The sequence below is a fragment of the Bombina bombina genome, chromosome 10 (genome assembly GCF_027579735.1).
Source record: "Bombina bombina isolate aBomBom1 chromosome 10, aBomBom1.pri, whole genome shotgun sequence".
NCBI classification, from domain to species: domain Eukaryota; kingdom Metazoa; phylum Chordata; class Amphibia; order Anura; family Bombinatoridae; genus Bombina; species Bombina bombina.
The window spans coordinates 98,433,671-98,454,960 of NC_069508.1; the positions used below are offsets into that span (position 1 = coordinate 98,433,671).

General features: G+C 43.5%; 1 protein-coding gene across 1 annotated transcript in view; it reads left to right on the forward strand.

Annotated features, from left to right (window-relative positions):
- The window catches only part of DARS2 (aspartyl-tRNA synthetase 2, mitochondrial), a 346,110-nt gene that overhangs the window by 236,580 nt on the left and 88,240 nt on the right, over nt 1–21,290 (forward strand). Inside the window, exon 14 of the mRNA XM_053693260.1 lies at nt 18,702–18,854. Coding sequence (XP_053549235.1) covers nt 18,702–18,854 — 153 coding nt within the window. The remainder of the gene's footprint in view (nt 1–18,701; nt 18,855–21,290) is intronic.

Below are 21,290 nucleotides of genomic sequence, written 5' to 3' on the forward strand. Positions count from 1 at the left end.
ACATAAAGAAAAAAAGGGCTTCACAAGGGCTTTTAAGACTGTAGACGTTTTCTGGGCTAAAACGATTGATATATAAGCATATTTTAATACTTCATAGCTTTGAGGAATTATTTTATTCTTGGGAATTATGTAAAATAACCGGCAGGCACTGTATTGGACACCTTATCCTCTAGGGGCTTTCCCTAATCATAGGCAGAGCCTCATTTTCGCGCCTCTATTGCGCACTTGTTTTTGGGAAGCATGACATGCAGATGCATGTGTGAGGAGCTCTGATACATAGAAAAGACTTTCTGAAGGCGTCATTTGGTATCGTATTCCCCTTTGGGCTTGGTTGGGTCTCAGCAAAGCAGATACCAGGGACTGTAAAGGGGTTAAATATAAAAACGGCTCCGGTTCCGTTATTTTAAGGGTTAAAGCTTTCAAATTTGGTGTGCAATACTTTTAAGGCTTTAAGACACTGTGGTGAAATTTTGGTGAATTTTGAACAATTCCTTCATACTTTTTCACATTTGCAGTAATAAAGTGTGTTCAGTTTAAAATTTAAAGTGACAGTAACGGTTTTATTTTAAAACGTTTTTTGTACTTTGTTATCAAGTTTATGCCTGTTTAACATGTCTGAACTACCAGATAGACTGTGTTCTGTATGTGGGGAAGCCAAGGTTCCTTCTCATTTAAATAGATGTGATTTATGTGACACAAAATTTAGAGAAAATGATGCCCAAGATGATTCCTCAAGTGAGGGGAGTAAGCATGGTACTGCATCATCCCCTCCTTCGTCTACACCAGTCTTGCCCACACAGGAGGCCCCTAGTACATCTAGTGCGCCAATACTCCTTACTATGCAACAATTAACGGCTGTAATGGATAATTCTATCAAAAACATTTTAGCCAAAATGCCCACTTATCAGCGAAAGCGCGACTGCTCTGTTTTAGAAAATACTGAAGAGCATGAGGACGCTGATGATATTGGTTCTGAAGTGCCCCTACACCAGTCTGAGGGGGCCAGGGAGGTTTTGTCTGAGGGAGAAATTTCAGATTCAGGGAAAATTTCTCAACAAGCTGAACCTGATGTGATTACATTTAAATTTAAATTGGAACATCTCCGCGCCCTGCTTAAGGAGGTGTTATCTACTCTGGATGATTATGAGAATTTGGTCATTCCAGAGAAATTATGTAAAATGGACAAGTTCCTAGAGGTCCCGGGGCCCCCCGAAGCTTTTCCTATACCCAAGCGGGTGGCGGACATTGTAAATAAAGAATGGGAAAGGCCCGGCATACCTTTCGTCCCTCCCCCTATATTTAAGAAATTGTTTCCTATGGTCGACCCCAGAAAGGACTTATGGCAGACAGTCCCCAAGGTCGAGGGGGCGGTTTCTACTCTAAACAAACGCACCACTATACCCATAGAAGATAGTTGTGCTTTCAAAGATCCTATGGATAAAAAATTAGAGGGTTTGCTTAAAAAGATGTTTGTTCAGCAAGGTTACCTTCTACAACCAATTTCATGCATTGTTCCTGTCACTACAGCAGCGTGTTTCTGGTTCGATGAACTAGAAAAGGCGCTCAATAAAGATTCTTCTTATGAGGAGATTTTGGACAGAATTCATGCTCTCAAATTGGCTAACTCTTTCACCCTAGACGCCACTTTGCAATTGGCTAGATTAGCGGCGAAAAATTCTGGGTTTGCTATTGTGGCGCGCAGAGCGCTTTGGCTAAAATCTTGGTCAGCGGATGCGTCTTCCAAGAACAAATTGCTTAACATTCCTTTCAAGGGGAAAACGCTGTTTGGCCCTGACTTGAAAGAGATTATTTCTGATATCACTGGGGGCAAGGGCCACGCCCTTCCTCAGGATAGGTCTTTCAAGGCCAAAAATAAACCTAATTTTCGTCCCTTTCGCAGAAACGGACCAGCCCCAAGTGCTACGTCCTCTAAGCAAGAGGGTAATACTTCTCAAGCCAAGCCAGCCTGGAGGCCAATGCAAGGCTGGAACAAAGGTAAGCAGGCCAAGAAACCTGCCACTGCTACCAAGACAGCATGAGATGTTGGCCCCCGATCCGGGACCGGATCTGGTGGGGGGCAGACTCTCTCTCTTCGCTCAGGCTTGGGCAAGAGATGTTCTGGATCCTTGGGCGCTAGAAATAGTCTCCCAAGGTTATCTTCTGGAATTCAAGGGGCTTCCCCCAAGGGGGAGGTTCCACAGGTCTCAATTGTCTTCAGACCACATAAAAAAACGGGCATTCTTACATTGTGTAGAAGACCTGTTAAAAATGGGAGTGATTCATCCTGTTCCATTAGGAGAACAAGGGATGGGGTTCTACTGCAATCTGTTCGTAGTTCCCAAAAAAGAGGGAACATTCAGACCAATCTTAGATCTCAAGATCCTAAACAAGTTTCTCAAGGTTCCATCGTTCAAAATGGAAACCATTCGAACAATTCTTCCTTCCATCCAGGAAGGTCAATTCATGACCACGGTGGATTTAAAGGATGCGTATCTACATATTCCTATCCACAAGGAACATCATCGGTTCCTAAGGTTCGCATTTCTGGACAAGCATTACCAGTTTGTGGCACTTCCGTTCGGATTAGCCACTGCTCCAAGAATTTTCACAAAGGTACTAGGGTCCCTTCTAGCGGTGCTAAGACCAAGGGGCATTGCAGTAGTACCTTACTTGGACGACATACTGATTCAAGCGTCGTCCCTTCCACAAGCAAAGGCTCACACGGACATTGTCCTGGCCTTTCTCAGATCTCACGGGTGGAAAGTGAACGTAGAAAAAAGTTCTCTATCTCCGTCAACAAGGGTTCCCTTCTTGGGAACGATAATAGACTCCTTAGAAATGAGGATTTTTCTGACAGAGGCCAGAAAATCAAAACTTCTAAACTCTTGTCAAATACTTCATTCTGTTCCTCTTCCTTCCATAGCGCAGTGCATGGAAGTAATAGGTTTGATGGTAGCGGCAATGGACATAGTTCCTTTTGCGCGAATTCATCTAAGACCATTACAACTGTGCATGCTCAGTCAGTGGAATGGGGACTATACAGACTTGTCTCCGACGATACAAGTAGATCAGAGGACCAGAGATTCACTCCGTTGGTGGCTGTCCCTGGACAGCCTGTCACAGGGGATGAGCTTCCGCAGACCAGAGTGGGTCATTGTCACGACCGACGCCAGTCTGGTGGGCTGGGGCGCGGTCTGGGGACCCCTGAAAGCTCAGGGTCTTTGGTCTCGGGAAGAATCTCTTCTCCCGATAAATATTCTGGAACTGAGAGCGATATTCAATGCTCTCAAGGCTTGGCCTCAGCTAGCGAAGGCCAAGTTCATACGGTTTCAATCAGACAACATGACGACTGTTGCGTACATCAACCATCAGGGGGGAACAAGGAGTTCCCTGGCGATGGAAGAAGTGACCAAAATCATTCAATGGGCGGAGACTCACTCCTGCTACTTGTCTGCAATCCACATCCCAGGAGTGGAAAATTGGGAAGCGGATTTTCTGAGTCGTCAGACATTTCATCCGGGGGAGTGGGAACTCCATCCGGAAATCTTTGCCCAAATTACTCAATTGTGGGGCATTCCAGACATGGATCTGATGGCCTCTCGTCAGAACTTCAAGGTTCCTTGCTACGGGTCCAGATCCAGGGATCCCAAGGCGACTCTAGTAGATGCACTAGTAGCACCTTGGACCTTCAAACTAGCTTATGTATTCCCGCCGTTTCCTCTCATTCCCAGGCTGGTAGCCAGGATCAATCAGGAGAGGGCATCGGTGATCTTGATAGCTCCTGCGTGGCCACGCAGGACTTGGTATGCAGACCTGGTGAATATGTCATCGGCTCCACCATGGAAGCTACCTTTGAGACGAGACCTTCTTGTTCAAGGTCCGTTCGAACATCCGAATCTGGTCTCACTCCAACTGACTGCTTGGAGATTGAACGCTTGATCTTATCAAAGCGAGGGTTCTCAGATTCTGTCATTGATACTCTTGTTCAGGCCAGAAAGCCTGTAACTAGAAAAATCTACCACAAAATATGGAAAAAATATATCTGTTGGTGTGAATCTAAAGGATTCCCTTGGGACAAGGTAAAAATTCCTAAGATTCTATCCTTTCTTCAAGAAGGTTTGGAGAAAGGATTATCTGCAAGTTCTTTGAAGGGACAGATTTCTGCCTTGTCTGTGTTACTTCACAAAAAGCTGGCAGCTGTGCCAGATGTTCAAGCCTTTGTTCAGGCTCTGGTTAGAATCAAGCCTGTTTACAAACCTTTGACTCCTCCTTGGAGTCTCAATTTAGTTCTTTCAGTTCTTCAGGGGGTTCCGTTTGAACCCTTACATTCCGTTGATATTAAGTTATTATCTTGGAAAGTTTTGTTTTTGGTTGCAATTTCTTCTGCTAGAAGAGTTTCAGAATTATCTGCTCTGCAGTGTTCTCCTCCTTATCTGGTGTTCCATGCAGATAAGGTGGTTTTGCGTACTAAACCTGGTTTTCTTCCGAAAGTTGTTTCTAACAAAAACATTAACCAGGAGATAGTCGTGCCTTCTTTGTGTCCGAATCCAGTTTCAAAGAAGGAACGTTTGTTGCACAATTTGGATGTAGTTCGTGCTCTAAAATTCTATTTAGATGCTACAAAGGATTTTAGACAAACATCTTCCTTGTTTGTTGTTTATTCTGGTAAAAGGAGAGGTCAAAAAGCAACTTCTACCTCTCTCTCTTTTTGGATTAAAAGCATCATCAGATTGGCTTACGAGACTGCCGGACGGCAGCCTCCTGAAAGAATCACAGCTCATTCCACTAGGGCTGTGGCTTCCACATGGGCCTTCGAGAACGAGGCTTCTGTTGATCAGATATGTAAGGCAGCGACTTGGTCTTCACTGCACACTTTTACTAAATTTTACAAATTTGATACTTTTGCTTCTTCTGAGGCTATTTTTGGGAGAAAGGTTTTGCAAGCCGTGGTGCCTTCCATCTAGGTGACCTGATTTGCTCCCTCCCTTCATCCGTGTCCTAAAGCTTTGGTATTGGTTCCCACAAGTAAGGATGACGCCGTGGACCGGACACACCTAAGTTGGAGAAAACAGAATTTATGTTTACCTGATAAATTACTTTCTCCAACGGTGTGTCCGGTCCACGGCCCGCCCTGGTTTTTTAATCAGGTCTGATAATTTATTTTCTTTAACTACAGTCACCACGGTATCATATGATTTCTCCTATGCAAATATTCCTCCTTTACGTCGGTCGAATGACTGGGGAAGGCGGAGCCTAGGAGGGATCATGTGACCAGCTTTGCTGTGCTCTTTGCCATTTCCTGTTGGGGAGGAGAATATCCCACAAGTAAGGATGACGCCGTGGACCGGACACACCGTTGGAGAAAGTAATTTATCAGGTAAACATAAATTCTGTTTTTTAAATAAACAGTGTAATTTAAAGGTTGATGAATGAAAGTGCCCCTGTTTTTAATAGGATTATTAAAAACCAGGCACTGATTCATCAAAATTTACATTCACTTTAACCCCTTAATGACCGGAACATTTTTCAATTTTCTTACCCTTAATGACAATGGCTATTTTTACATTTCTGTGGTGTTTGTGTTCAGCTGTAATTTTCCTCTTACTCATTTACTGTACCCACACATATTATATACTGTTTTTCTCGCCATTAAATGGACTTTCTAAATATACCATTATTTTCATTATATCTTATAATTTACTATAAAAAAAATTATAAAATATGAGGAAAAAATGGAAAAAACACACTTTTTCTAACTTTGACCCACAAAATCTGTTACATATCTACAACCACCAAAAAACACCCATGCTAAATAGTTTCTAAATTTTGTCCTGAGTTTAGAAATACAAAATGTTTACATGTTCTTTGCTTTTTTTGTAAGTTATAGGGCCATAAATACAAGTAGCACTTTGCTATTTCTAAACCACTTTTTTTTCAAAATTAGCGCTAGTTACATTGGAACACTGATATCTGTCAGGAATACCTGAATATCCATTGACATGTATATAGTTTTTTTTTAGAAGACATCCCAAAGTATTGATCTAGGCCCATTTTGGTATATTTCATGCCACCGTTTCACCGCCAAATGTCATCAAATTAAAAAAAATGTTCACTTTTTCACACATTTTGTCACAAACTTTAGGTTTCCCAGTGAAATTATTTACAAACAGCTTCTGCAATTATGGCACAAATGGTTGTAAATGCTTCTCTGGGATCGCCTTTGTTCAGAAATAGCAGGCTTATATGGCTTTGGGGTTGCTTTTTGGTAATTAGAAGGCCGCTAAATGCCGCTGCGCACCACAAGTGTTTTATGCCCAGCAGTGAAGGGGTTAATTAGGGAGCTTGTAGGGTTAATTTTAGCTTTAGTTTAGTGTAGTAGACAACTCCAAGTATTGATCTAGGCCAATTTTGGTATATTTCATGCCACCATTTCACCGCCAAATGCGAGCAAATAAAAAAAACCTTTAAATTTTTCACAATTTTAGGTTTCTCACTGAAATTATTTACAAACAGTTTGTGCAATTATGGCACAAATGGTTGTAAAAGCTTCTCTGGGATCCCCTTTGTTCAGAAATAGCAGACTTATATGGCTTTGGCGTTGCTTTTTGTTAATTAGAAGGCCGCTAAATGCTGTTGCGCACAACACGTGAATTATGCCCAGCAGTGAAGGAGTTAATTAGGTAGCTTGTAGGGCGCTGGCAGGGTTAATTTTAGCTTTAGTGTAGAGATCAGCCTCCCACCTGACACATCCCACCCCCTGATCCCTCCCAAACAGCTCTCTTCCCTCCCCCACCCCACAATTGTCCCCGCCATCTTAAGTACTGGCAGAAAGTCTGCCAGTACTAAATAAAAGGAGTTTTTTTTTATTTTATTTTTAAAAAAAATGTATTCAGCTGTAATGGAGCCCTGCCTTAGCCCCAAACCTCCCTGATCCCCCACCAAACAGCTCTATAACCCTCCCTGCTACTTAATTGCCGTCATCTTGGGTACTGGCAGCTGTCTGCCAGTACCCAATTTGCCCCCAAATATAAAGTATTTTCAAACTTTTCTGTAGTGTAGCAGCCCCCCCTCAATACCCCCAACCCCCCCCCCCCCCAGATCCTTTTATATATATATTTTTTTTTAATGTTTTTAACTTTTTATTTAGAACTTTGAATTTTTTTCCATTGGTGTCAGTGGCTAATGTGCGCGTGCGCGCGCCCCCACGTGCACACGCGCGCGCCCACGTGCACACGCGCGCCCGCACGCTGCCACCTCCTTGCTACACTCCCCCCGGAAAACATCACCATTGTTACCGGTGCAGAGAGGGCCACAGAGTGGCTCTCTCTGCATCGGAGGCTTGTTAAAAGGTATTGCAGGATGCCTCCATATCGAAGCATCACTGCAATACCCTGAGAGCTGCTGGAAGCGATTGCGATCGCTTCCAGCACTCTGTAAGACAACTGACGTACCAGGTACGTCTATTGTCATTAACAGTAAGTTTTTGCTTGACGTACCTGGTACATCAGTTGTCATTAAGGGGTTAAAGGGACACTGAACCCAAAATTTTTCTTTCATGATTCAGATAGAGCATGCAATTATAAGCAACTTTCTAATTTACTCCTATTATTAATTTTTCTTTGTTCTCTTGCTAGCTTTATTTTAAAAACAGGAACATAAATCTTAGCAGCCAGACCATTTTAGCTTCAGCACCATGGATAGTGCTTGCTTATTTGAGGCTTACATTTACCCACCCATAAGCAAGCATAACGCCTGCTTTCTCCAACATAGGTGTGTCCGGTCCACGGCGTCATCCTTACTTGTGGGATATTCTCTTCCCCAACAGGAAATGGCAAAGAGCCCAGCAAAGCTGGTCACATGATCCCTCCTAGGCTCCGCCTACCCCAGTCATTCTCTTTGCCGTTGTACAGGCAACATCTCCACGGAGATGGCTTAGAGTTTTTTAGTGTTTAACTGTAGTTTTTATTATTCAATCAAGATTATCTCTGATATCACTGGGGGTAAGGGCCACGCCCTTCCTCAAGATCGGCCTTTCAAGGCAAAAAATAAACCTAATTTTCGTCCCTTTCGTAGAAATGGACCAGCCCAAAGTGCTACGTCCTCTAAGCAAGAGGGTAATACTTCTCAAGCCAAGCCAGCTTGGAGACCAATGCAAGGCTGGAACAAGGGAAAGCAGGCCAAGAAACCTGCCACTGCTACCAAGACAGCATGAAATGTTGGCCCCCGATCCGGGACCGGATCTGGTGGGGGGCAGACTCTCTCTCTTCGCTCAGGCTTGGACAAGAGATGTTCTGGATCCTTGGGCGCTAGAAATAGTCTCCCAAGGTTATCTTCTGGAATTCAAGGGGCTTCCCCCAAGGGGGAGGTTCCACAGGTCTCAGTTGTCTTCAGACCACATAAAAAGACAGGCATTCTTACATTGTGTAGAAGACCTGTTAAAAATGGGAGTGATTCATCCTGTTCCATTAAGAGAACAAGGGATGGGGTTCTACTCCAATCTGTTCATAGTTCCCAAAAAAGAGGGAACGTTCAGACCAATCTTAGATCTCAAGATCCTAAACAAGTTTCTCAAGGTTCCATCGTTCAAGATGGAAACCATTCGAACTATTCTTCCTTCCATCCAGGAAGGTCAATTCATGACCACAGTGGATTTAAAGGATGCGTATCTACATATTCCTATCCACAAGGAACATCATCGGTTCCTAAGGTTCGCATTCCTGGACAAGCATTACCAGTTCGTGGCGCTTCCTTTCGGATTAGCCACTGCTCCAAGGATTTTCACAAAGGTACTAGGGTCCCTTCTAGCTGTGCTAAGACCAAGGGGCATTGCTGTAGTACCTTACTTGGACGACATTCTGATTCAAGCGTCGTCCCTTCCTCAAGCAAAGGCTCACACGGACATTGTCCTGGCCTTTCTCAGATCTCACGGATGGAAAGTGAACGTGGAAAAGAGTTCTCTATCTCCGTCAACAAGGGTTCCCTTCTTGGGAACAATAATAGACTCCTTAGAAATGAGGATTTTTCTGACAGAGGCCAGAAAAACAAAACTTCTAGACTCTTGTCGGATACTTCATTCCGTTCCTCTTCCTTCCATAGCGCAGTGCATGGAAGTGATCGGTTTGATGGTAGCGGCAATGGACATAGTTCCTTTTGCGCGCATTCATCTAAGACCATTACAACTGTGCATGCTCAGTCAGTGGAATGGGGATTATACAGACTTGTCTCCGAAGATACAAGTAAATCAGAGGACCAGAGACTCACTCCGTTGGTGGCTGTCCCTGGACAACCTGTCACAAGGGATGACATTCCGCAGACCGGAGTGGGTCATCGTCACGACCGACGCCAGTCTGATGGGCTGGGGCGCGGTCTGGGGATCCCTGAAAGCTCAGGGTCTTTGGTCTCGGGAAGAATCTCTTCTACCGATAAATATTCTGGAACTGAGAGCGATATTCAATGCTCTCAAGGCTTGGCCTCAGCTAGCGAGGGCCAAGTTCATACGGTTTCAATCAGACAACATGACAACTGTTGCGTACATCAACCATCAGGGGGGAACAAGGAGTTCCCTAGCGATGGAAGAAGTGACCAAAATCATTCTATGGGCGGAGTCTCACTCCTGCCACCTGTCTGCTATCCACATCCCAGGAGTGGAAAATTGGGAAGCGGATTTTCTGAGTCGTCAGACATTGCATCCGGGGGAGTGGGAACTCCATCCGGAAATCTTTGCCCAAGTCACTCAGCTGTGGGGCATTCCAGACATGGATCTGATGGCCTCTCGTCAGAACTTCAAAGTTCCTTGCTACGGGTCCAGATCCAGGGATCCCAAGGCGGCTCTAGTGGATGCACTAGTAGCACCTTGGACCTTCAAACTAGCTTATGTGTTCCCGCCGTTTCCTCTCATCCCCAGGCTGGTAGCCAGGATCAATCAGGAGAGGGCGTCGGTGATCTTGATAGCTCCTGCGTGGCCACGCAGGACTTGGTATGCAGATCTGGTGAATATGTCATCGGCTCCACCTTGGAAGCTACCTTTGAGACGAGACCTTCTTGTTCAGGGTCCGTTCGAACATCCGAATCTGGTTTCACTCCAGCTGACTGCTTGGAGATTGAACGCTTGATCTTATCGAAGCGAGGGTTCTCAGATTCTGTTATCGATACTCTTGTTCAGGCCAGAAAGCCTGTAACTAGAAAGATTTACCACAAAATTTGGAAAAAATATATCTGTTGGTGTGAATCTAAAGGATTCCCTTGGGACAAGGTTAAGATTCCTAAGATTCTATCCTTCCTTCAAGAAGGATTGGAAAAAGGATTATCTGCTAGTTCCCTGAAGGGACAGATTTCTGCCTTGTCTGTGTTACTTCACAAAAAGCTGGCAGCTGTGCCAGATGTTCAAGCCTTTGTTCAGGCTCTGGTTAGAATTAAGCCTGTTTACAAACCTTTGACTCCTCCTTGGAGTCTCAACTTAGTTCTTTCAGTTCTTCAGGGGGTTCCGTTTGAACCCTTACATTCCGTTGATATTAAGTTATTATCTTGGAAAGTTTTGTTTTTAGTTGCAATTTCTTCTGCTAGAAGAGTTTCAGAATTATCTGCTCTGCAGTGTTCTCCTCCTTATCTGGTGTTCCATGCAGATAAGGTGGTTTTGCGTACTAAACCTGGTTTCTCCAACATAGGTGTGTCCGGTCCACGGCGTCATCCTTACTTGTGGGTTATTCTCTTCCCCAACAGGAAATGGCAAAGAGCCCAGCAAAGCTGGTCACATGATCCCTCCTAGGCTCCGCCTACCCCAGTCATTCTCTTTGCCGTTGTACAGGCAACATCTCCACGGAGATGGCTTAGAGTTTTTTAGTGTTTAACTGTAGTTTTTATTATTCAATCAAGAGTTTGTTATTTTGAAATAGTGCTGGTATGTACTATTTACTCAGAAACAGAAAAGAGATGAAGATTTCTGTTTGTATGAGGAAAATGATTTTAGCAACCGTCACTAAAATCCATGGCTGTTCCACACAGGACTGTTGAGAGCAATTAACTTCAGTTGGGGGAACAGTGAGCAGTCTCTTGCTGCTTGAGGTATGACACATTCTAACAAGACGATGTAATGCTGGAAGCTGTCATTTTCCCTATGGGATCCGGTAAGCCATGTTTATTACGATCGTAAATAAGGGCTTCACAAGGGCTTATTAAGACTGTAGACTTTTTCTGGGCTAAATCGATTCATTATTAACACATATTTAGCCTTGAGGAATCATTTTATTTGGGTATTTTGATATAATAATATCGGCAGGCACTGTTTTAGACACCTTATTCTTTAGGGGCTTTCCCAAAGCATAGGCAGAGCCTCATTTTCGCGCCGGTGTTGCGCACTTGTTTTTGAGAGGCATGGCATGCAGTCGCATGTGAGAGGAGCTCTGATACTTAGAAAAGACTTTCTGAAGGCGTCATTTGGTATCGTATTCCCCTTTGGGCTTGGTTGGGTCTCAGCAAAGCAGATACCAGGGACTGTAAAGGGGTTAAAGTTCAAAACGGCTCCGGTTCCGTTATTTTAAGGGTTAAAGCTTCCAAATTTGGTGTGCAATACTTTTAAGGCTTTAAGACACTGTGGTGAAAATTTGGTGAATTTTGAACAATTCCTTCATGTTTTTTCGCAATTGCAGTAATAAAGTGTGTTCAGTTTAAAATTTAAAGTGACAGTAACGGTTTTATTTTAAAACGTTTTTTGTACTTTGTTATCAAGTTTATGCCTGTTTAACATGTCTGAACTACCAGATAGACTGTGTTCTGAATGTGGGGAAGCCAGAATTCCTATTCATTTAAATAAATGTGATTTATGTGACAATGACAATGATGCCCAAGATGATTCCTCAAGTGAGGGGAGTAAGCATGGTACTGCATCATTCCCTCCTTCGTCTACACGAGTCTTGCCCACTCAGGAGGCCCCTAGTACATCTAGCGCGCCAATACTCCTTACTATGCAACAATTAACGGCTGTAATGGATAATTCTGTCAAAAACATTTTAGCCAAAATGAACACTTATCAGCGTAAGCGCGACTGCTCTGTTTTAGATACTGAAGAGCATGACGACGCTGATAATAATGTTTCTGAAGGGCCCCTAACCCAGTCTGATGGGGCCAGGGAGGTTTTGTCTGAGGGAGAAATTACTGATTCAGGGAACATTTCTCAACAAGCTGAACCTGATGTGATTACATTTAAATTTAAGTTGGAACATCTCCGCATTCTGCTTAAGGAGGTATTATCCACTCTGGATGATTGTGACAAGTTGGTCATCCCAGAGAAACTATGTAAAATGGACAAGTTCCTAGAGGTGCCGGGGCTCCCAGAAGCTTTTCCTATACCCAAGCGGGTGGCGGACATTGTTAATAAAGAATGGGAAAGGCCCGGTATTCCTTTCGTCCCTCCCCCCATATTTAAAAAATTGTTTCCTATGGTCGACCCCAGAAAGGACTTATGGCAGACAGTCCCCAAGGTCGAGGGAGCGGTTTCCACTTTAAACAAACGCACCACTATACCCATAGAGGATAGTTGTGCTTTCAAAGATCCTATGGATAAAAAATTAGAAGGTTTGCTTAAAAAGATGTTTGTTCAGCAGGGTTACCTTCTACAACCAATTTCATGCGTTGTCCCTGTCGCTACAGCCGCATGTTTCTGGTTCGATGAGCTGATAAAGGCGGTCGATAGTGATTCTCCTCCTTATGAGGAGATTATGGACAGAATCAATGCTCTCAAATTGGCTAATTCTTTTACCCTAGACGCCACTTTGCAATTGGCTAGGTTAGCGGCTAAGAATTCTGGGTTTGCTATTGTGGCGCGCAGAGCGCTTTGGTTGAAATCTTGGTCGGCTGATGCGTCTTCCAAGAACAAGCTACTTAACATTCCTTTCAAGGGGAAAACGCTGTTTGGCCCTGACTTGAAAGAGATTATCTCTGATATCACTGGGGGTAAGGGCCACGCCCTTCCTCAGGATCGGCCTTTCAAGGCAAAAAATAAACCTAATTTTCGCCCCTTTCGTAGAAACGGACCAGCCCAAAGTGCTACGTCCTCTAAGCAAGAGGGTAATACTTCTCAAGCCAAGCCAGCTTGGAGACCAATGCAAGGCTGGAACAAGGGAAAGCAGGCCAAGAAACCTGCCACTGCTACCAAGACAGCATGAAATGTTGGCCCCCGATCCGGGACCGGATCTGGTGGGGGGCAGACTCTCTCTCTTCGCTCAGGCTTGGGCAAGAGATGTTCTGGATCCTTGGGCGCTAGAAATAGTCTCCCAAGGTTATCTTCTGGAATTCAAGGGGCTTCCCCCAAGGGGGAGGTTCCACAGGTCTCAGTTGTCTTCAGACCACATAAAAAGACAGGCATTCTTACATTGTGTAGAAGACCTGTTAAAAATGGGAGTGATTCATCCTGTTCCATTAAGAGAACAAGGGATGGGGTTCTACTCCAATCTGTTCATAGTTCCCAAAAAAGAGGGAACGTTCAGACCAATCTTAGATCTCAAGATCTTAAACAAGTTTCTCAAGGTTCCATCGTTCAAGATGGAAACCATTCGAACTATTCTTCCTTCCATCCAGGAAGGTCAATTCATGACCACGGTGGATTTAAAGGATGCGTATCTACATATTCCTATCCACAAGGAACATCATCGGTTCCTAAGGTTCGCATTCCTGGACAAGCATTACCAGTTCGTGGCGCTTCCTTTCGGATTAGCCACTGCTCCAAGGATTTTCACAAAGGTACTAGGGTCCCTTCTAGCTGTGCTAAGACCAAGGGGCATTGCTGTAGTACCTTACTTGGACGACATTCTGATTCAAGCGTCGTCCCTTCCTCAAGCAAAGGCTCACACGGACATAGTCCTGGCCTTTCTCAGATCTCACGGATGGAAAGTGAACGTGGAAAAGAGTTCTCTATCTCCGTCAACAAGGGTTCCCTTCTTGGGAACAATAATAGACTCCTTAGAAATGAGGATATTTCTGACAGAGGCCAGAAAAACAAAGCTTCTAGACTCTTGTCGGATACTTCATTCCGTTCCTCTTCCTTCCATAGCTCAGTGCATGGAAGTGATCGGGTTGATGGTAGCGGCAATGGACATAGTTCCTTTTGCGCGCATTCATCTAAGACCATTACAACTGTGCATGCTCAGTCAGTGGAATGGGGATTATACAGACTTGTCTCCGAAGATACAAGTAAATCAGAGGACCAGAGACTCACTCCGTTGGTGGCTGTCCCTGGACAACCTGTCACAAGGGATGACATTCCGCAGACCAGAGTGGGTCATTGTCACGACCGACGCCAGTCTGATGGGCTGGGGCGCGGTCTGGGGATCCCTGAAAGCTCAGGGTCTTTGGTCTCGGGAAGAATCTCTTCTACCGATAAATATTCTGGAACTGAGAGCGATATTCAATGCTCTCAAGGCTTGGCCTCAGCTAGCGAGGGCCAAGTTCATACGGTTTCAATCAGACAACATGACAACTGTTGCGTACATCAACCATCAGGGGGGAACAAGGAGTTCCCTAGCGATGGAAGAAGTGACCAAAATCATTCTATGGGCGGAGTCTCACTCCTGCCACCTGTCCGCTATCCACATCCCAGGAGTGGAAAATTGGGAAGCGGATTTTCTGAGTCGTCAGACATTGCATCCGGGGGAGTGGGAACTCCATCCGGAAATCTTTGCCCAAGTCACTCAGCTGTGGGGCATTCCAGACATGGATCTGATGGCCTCTCGTCAGAACTTCAAAGTTCCTTGCTACGGGTCCAGATCCAGGGATCCCAAGGCGGCTCTAGTGGATGCACTAGTAGCACCTTGGACCTTCAAACTAGCTTATGTGTTCCCGCCGTTTCCTCTCATCCCCAGGCTGGTAGCCAGGATCAATCAGGAGAGGGCGTCGGTGATCTTGATAGCTCCTGCGTGGCCACGCAGGACTTGGTATGCAGATCTGGTGAATATGTCATCGGCTCCACCTTGGAAGCTACCTTTGAGACGAGACCTTCTTGTTCAGGGTCCGTTCGAACATCCGAACCTGGTTTCACTCCAGCTGACTGCTTGGAGATTGAACGCTTGATCTTATCGAAGCGAGGGTTCTCAGATTCTGTTATCGATACTCTTGTTCAGGCCAGAAAGCCTGTAACTAGAAAGATTTACCACAAAATTTGGAAAAAATATATCTGTTGGTGTGAATCTAAAGGATTCCCTTGGGACAAGGTTAAGATTCCTAAGATTCTATCCTTCCTTCAAGAAGGATTGGAAAAAGGATTATCTGCAAGTTCCCTGAAGGGACAGATTTCTGCCTTGTCTGTGTTACTTCACAAAAAGCTGGCAGCTGTGCCAGATGTTCAAGCCTTTGTTCAGGCTCTGGTTAGAATTAAGCCTGTTTACAAACCTTTGACTCCTCCTTGGAGTCTCAATTTAGTTCTTTCAGTTCTTCAGGGGGTTCCGTTTGAACCCTTACATTCCGTTGATATTAAGTTATTATCTTGGAAAGTTTTGTTTTTAGTTGCAATTTCTTCTGCTAGAAGAGTTTCAGAATTATCTGCTCTGCAGTGTTCTCCTCCTTATCTGGTGTTCCATGCAGATAAGGTGGTTTTACGTACTAAACCTGGTTTTCTTCCAAAAGTTGTTTCTAACAAAAACATTAACCAGGAGATTATCGTACCTTCTCTGTGTCCGAAACCAGTTTCAAAGAAGGAACGTTTGTTGCACAATTTGGATGTTGTTCGCGCTCTAAAATTCTATTTAGATGCTACAAAGGATTTTAGACAAACATCTTCCTTGTTTGTTGTTTATTCCGGTAAAAGGAGAGGTCAAAAAGCAACTTCTACCTCTCTCTCTTTTTGGATTAAAAGCATCATCAGATTGGCTTACGAGACTGCCGGACGGCAGCCTCCCGAAAGAATCACAGCTCATTCCACTAGGGCTGTGGCTTCCACATGGGCCTTCAAGAACGAGGCTTCTGTTGATCAGATATGTAGGGCAGCGACTTGGTCTTCACTGCACACTTTTACCAAATTTTACAAGTTTGATACTTTTGCTTCTTCTGAGGCTATTTTTGGGAGAAAGGTTTTGCAAACCGTGGTGCCTTCCATTTAGGTGACCTGATTTGCTCCCTCCCTTCATCCGTGTCCTAAAGCTTTGGTATTGGTTCCCACAAGTAAGGATGACGCCGTGGACCGGACACACCTATGTTGGAGAAAACAGAATTTATGTTTACCTGATAAATTACTTTCTCCAACGGTGTGTCCGGTCCACGGCCCGCCCTGGTTTTTTTAATCAGGTCTGATAATTTATTTTCTTTAACTACAGTCACCACGGTACCATATGGTTTCTCCTATGCAAATATTCCTCCTTAACGTCGGTCGAATGACTGGGGTAGGCGGAGCCTAGGAGGGATCATGTGACCAGCTTTGCTGGGCTCTTTGCCATTTCCTGTTGGGGAAGAGAATATCCCACAAGTAAGGATGACGCCGTGGACCGGACACACCGTTGGAGAAAGTAATTTATCAGGTAAACATAAATTCTGTTTTTCTTCCAAAAGTTGTTTCTAACAAAAACATTAACCAGGAGATTATCGTACCTTCTCTGTGTCCGAAACCAGTTTCAAAGAAGGAACGTTTGTTGCACAATTTGGATGTTGTTCGCGCTCTAAAATTCTATTTAGATGCTACAAAGGATTTTAGACAAACATCTTCCTTGTTTGTTGTTTATTCCGGTAAAAGGAGAGGTCAAAAAGCAACTTCTACCTCTCTCTCCTTTTGGATTAAAAGCATCATCAGATTGGCTTACGAGACTGCCGGACGGCAGCCTCCCGAAAGAATCACGGCTCATTCCACTAGGGCTGTGGCTTCCACATGGGCCTTCAAGAACGAGGCTTCTGTTGATCAGATATGTAGGGCAGCGACTTGGTCTTCACTGCACACTTTTACCAAATTTTACAAGTTTGATACTTTTGCTTCTTCTGAGGCTATTTTTGGGAGAAAGGTTTTGCAAGCCGTGGTGCCTTCCATTTAGGTGACCTGATTTGCTCCCTCCCTTCATCCGTGTCCTAAAGCTTTGGTATTGGTTCCCACAAGTAAGGATGACGCCGTGGACCGGACACACCTATGTTGGAGAAAACAGAATTTATGTTTACCTGATAAATTACTTTCTCCAACGGTGTGTCCGGTCCACGGCCCGCCCTGGTTTTTTTTAATCAGGTCTGATAATTTATTTTCTTTAACTACAGTCACCACGGTACCATATGGTTTCTCCTATGCAAATATTCCTCCTTAACGTCGGTCGAATGACTGGGGTAGGCGGAGCCTAGGAGGGATCATGTGACCAGCTTTGCTGGGCTCTTTGCCATTTCCTGTTGGGGAAGAGAATATCCCACAAGTAAGGATGACGCCGTGGACCGGACACACCGTTGGAGAAAGTAATTTATCAGGTAAACATAAATTCTGTTTTTTAACTAAAGATAGCAAGAGAAAAATGATAATAGGAGTAAATTAGAAAGTTGCTTAGAGTTGCATGCTTTATCTGAATCATTAAAGAAAAATGTTGGGTTTAGTGTCCCTTTAACTCTTCTTAGTATGAATGTATTTGTCCCAAAGACATTTTATAGAAACATGCATGGAGAGTTGGGCTTTAACCATATGCAAATATCTTCCTAGAGATATAGTATTATTTATTTGTGCAATCCACTCTGTGATCAATGGGGTAGTGGCTTGTTTCCATTTTCTAGGAATTAATTGTGTAGCGCTATTTAAAAGGATGTGAAACAGTCGAAGCTTAAGTTTACAGGTTAAATGAATTTTCTTATAAAAAAATATTAATGGGTCAAAAGTTAATTTACAAGATAAAATCTTTTCCATTTCAGCTTGGATGTCTTTCCATATAGGTACAATAAACATCACCGTCAAACATGTGCTAAAGGGAGTACATCATTGCACCTCTTCTAGCATTTTTATTCAATGTCCCAGGGAATAATGTACTTAATCTGTTTAGGGTTAAGTGCCATCTAGTAAATTGGAGGATTTTGTAAACTCTTGAAATATTGGGGTCCAATGCAACTTTCGTAAAGAGAGGCCCAAGTCTTTCTCCCATTTGGTAACATAAGTAGGGGGAAAGTTATATACACTCTCTATCAAAAATGTATATATCATAGCAAGCCTCACATATTTATCTCACGTATTAGGTATGTTAGTGAGAGTACAAATATTACTAAAGTGTGAAGTTGGTTTATTTGGATATATGAACTTGGATGAATGGGCACTGGCAAAATTAACTTTTATCCTAATGATTACTGCTTGCCTTTTTCTCCTGGTATCATTTGTTGAAATGTAGCTATTTTCAATAAGAGCATAGTGAGGAATGGTCATGAGTGTGCACATATATTGAGCACTATATCACAGCTGTGTTTGCAGCAGTAATGCACTAATGTGCCTACCTCAGTATTCTCTTATGATTGGTGGCTACACACTTCTCTTGTCATTGGCTCAACAGATGTGTTGATCTAGCTCTAAATTGTGCGTTGCTGCTCTTGAACTGACTTTAGCTTCATGTTTCATGCATAATGCATTTTATTAGTGTATTATTTCTTGCCTGTTACACTTTGGAGAAGTTTTGTTTTGCACTTTTAAAGTGAAGGTAAACTTTCACAAATGAGTGCCCATTTTTAAAAAATACTATTAAAAACATGAAAGTTTACATTTCATCGTTTTTTTACAGGATGTGATGCCTATAACCATTACGTCTGATGGTAGCTGGAAATCTGCACTTGGAAAACACCTGACCGAAGAAATACGGAAAAATCTCATAGTAGAAACTGGAGCAGAGAATGGGGACATCATCCTGCTTGCGTCTGGGGAACATAATAGCGCTGTAAGTCTGTGTTACTCACCTAGAATATCTTTTTATACAATTATTATTATTATTTATTTGTATAGCGCCGCCAAATTCCGTAACGCTGGGTACAGTGATAGGGGTATACAATGACAAGGATTTGTGATAAAATACAAAACATAACAAAACAAATCTTGTACAGGAGGAAGAGGGCCCTGTTCTGGAGAGCTCACAGTCTACAGGTTTAGGGTGCAGAGACATAAGGTTGGGGATAGCTTGTCACATCGGTTGTAGTAGCAGCAGTGAATCAAGCTGTTCATGTATTAGTTTAGTTAGGATGAGGGATGGAGGAGATATGGTAAGCCTCTCTGAATATGTGGGTTTTCAAGGAGCATCTGAAGCTATACAAGGTTGGATACAATCTTATGGAGCGGGATAGAGAGCTCCAGAGGACAGGAGAAGCACTTGTAAAGTCTTGGAGTTGGAAGTGGGACGTAGAGATAATAGGAGTAAAGAGAAGTAGGTCAGAGGTTAATCAAAGAGGACTGGTCGATGAATATTTGGCGATAAGAGAGGAAATATAGCAGGGAGTGAGGCTGTTGAATGCTTTGTAAGTTAGGGTTAATACTTTGAATTGTATTCTGGAGTGTATGGGGAGCCAGTGTAGAGAATGGCAAAGCACCAATGAATATGGTCAGTATATTTGTGCATTGTTGCTTGCTTGGGGCTGTTATTATTATTATTATTATTATCATTTATTTGTATAGCGTCGCCAAATTCCGTAGTGCTGGGTACAATGATAGGGGTATGCAATGACTTTTGCTAAAAATACAAAACATTACAAATTAAACAAATCTAGTACAGGAGGAAGAGGGCCCTGCTCTGGAGAGCTCACAGTCTACAGGTTTAGAGTGCAGAGACATAAGGTTGGGGGTAGCTTGTTACATAAGTTGTAGTTGCAGCAGTGAGTCAGGCAGTTCATGTATTAGTTTGGTTAGGATGAGGGATGGAGGAGATATGCTACGCCTCTCTGAATACGTGGGTTTTCAAGGAGCAACTGAAGCTATACAAGGTTGGAGACAGTCTTATGGAGCGGGGTAGAGAGTTCCAGAGGACAGGAGGAGCGCTTGTAAAGTCTTGGAGACGGGAGTGGGACGTAGAGATTACAGGAGTGGAGAGACGTAAGTAAGAGGTTGATTGAAGAGGATGGGATGGGGAATATTTTACGATGAGAGAGGAAATATAGTTGGGAGTTAGACTGTTGAGTGCTTTGTAAGTTAGGGTTAATAATTTAAATTGTTTTCTGGAGTGTATGGGGAGCCAGTGTAGAGACTGGCAGAGCGGAGCAGTTGATGTAGATCAGCGACTTAGGTGGATGAGTCTAGCAGAAGCATTCTTAATAGATTGGAGGGAGGAGAGGCAGTGTTTTGGAAGGCCATTTAGGAGTAGATTGCAATAATCAATGCGTGACAAAATGAGGGAATGAATAAGTATTTGTGTCGTTTTTTTGAGTAAGGAAGGGACGAATTCTGGAAATGTTGCGTAGGTGTGCACAGCAGGATTTGGTAAGCGCTTGTATATGTGGGTTGAATGTGAGTTCTGAGTCTAGTGTGACCCCAAGACAGCGGACCTGAGGTCAGGTGTTGAGAATAGAGTCTCCAACCATCAGAGAAATGTCAGGTTTTGGATGTATCGAAGAGGGGGAATAAGAAGCAGCTCAGTTTTGGACAGATTGAGTTGGAGGTAGTGTGAAGACATCCAAGAGGAAATTGCAGAGAGACAGTTAGAAATCTGGTTGAGTAAAGAGGGAGAGATAATAGAAGAGGAAAGATAGATTTAGGTATCATCAGCATATAAGTGGTACTGGAATTCAAAGGAGGCTAGTTTTCCAAGGGAGGATGTATAGAGAGAGAAAAGCATGGGGCTCCAACTGAGAGAGGCATAGGATCACAAGATATGTTGTTAAAGGAAACTGAAAACGAGTATTTTAAGAGATATGAGGCAAACCAGGAGAGGGCTGTGTCTCGGATGCCAAATTAATGTAATATTTTGAGGAGGAGAGAATGATCAACTGTGTCAAAAGCAGCGGACAGGTCAAGAAGAATTAGTAAGGGGTAGTGGCATTTTGCTTTAGCTGATAAAAGGTCATTTGTTACTTTAGTAAGAGCGGTTTCTGTTGAGTGTTTAGTGCGGAAACCAGATTGTAGGGGATCAAGTAAGGAGTTAGTTGTGAGAAATTGAGTTAGCCAATTATAGACCAGTCGTTCCAATAATTTTGAAGCAAAGTGAAGTAAGGAGACCGGTCGATAGTTAGAAGGGGTGAATTGGTCAAACAAAGGGCTTTTTTAGGATTGGTATGATTGACGCATACTTGAAGATATCAGGAAATGTGCCAGTGGTGAGAGATTGGTTAAAGAGATGAGTTAGGGTAGGGGTTAGTGAAGCAGAGAGAGAGGGAAGAAGTTGTGAAGGAAT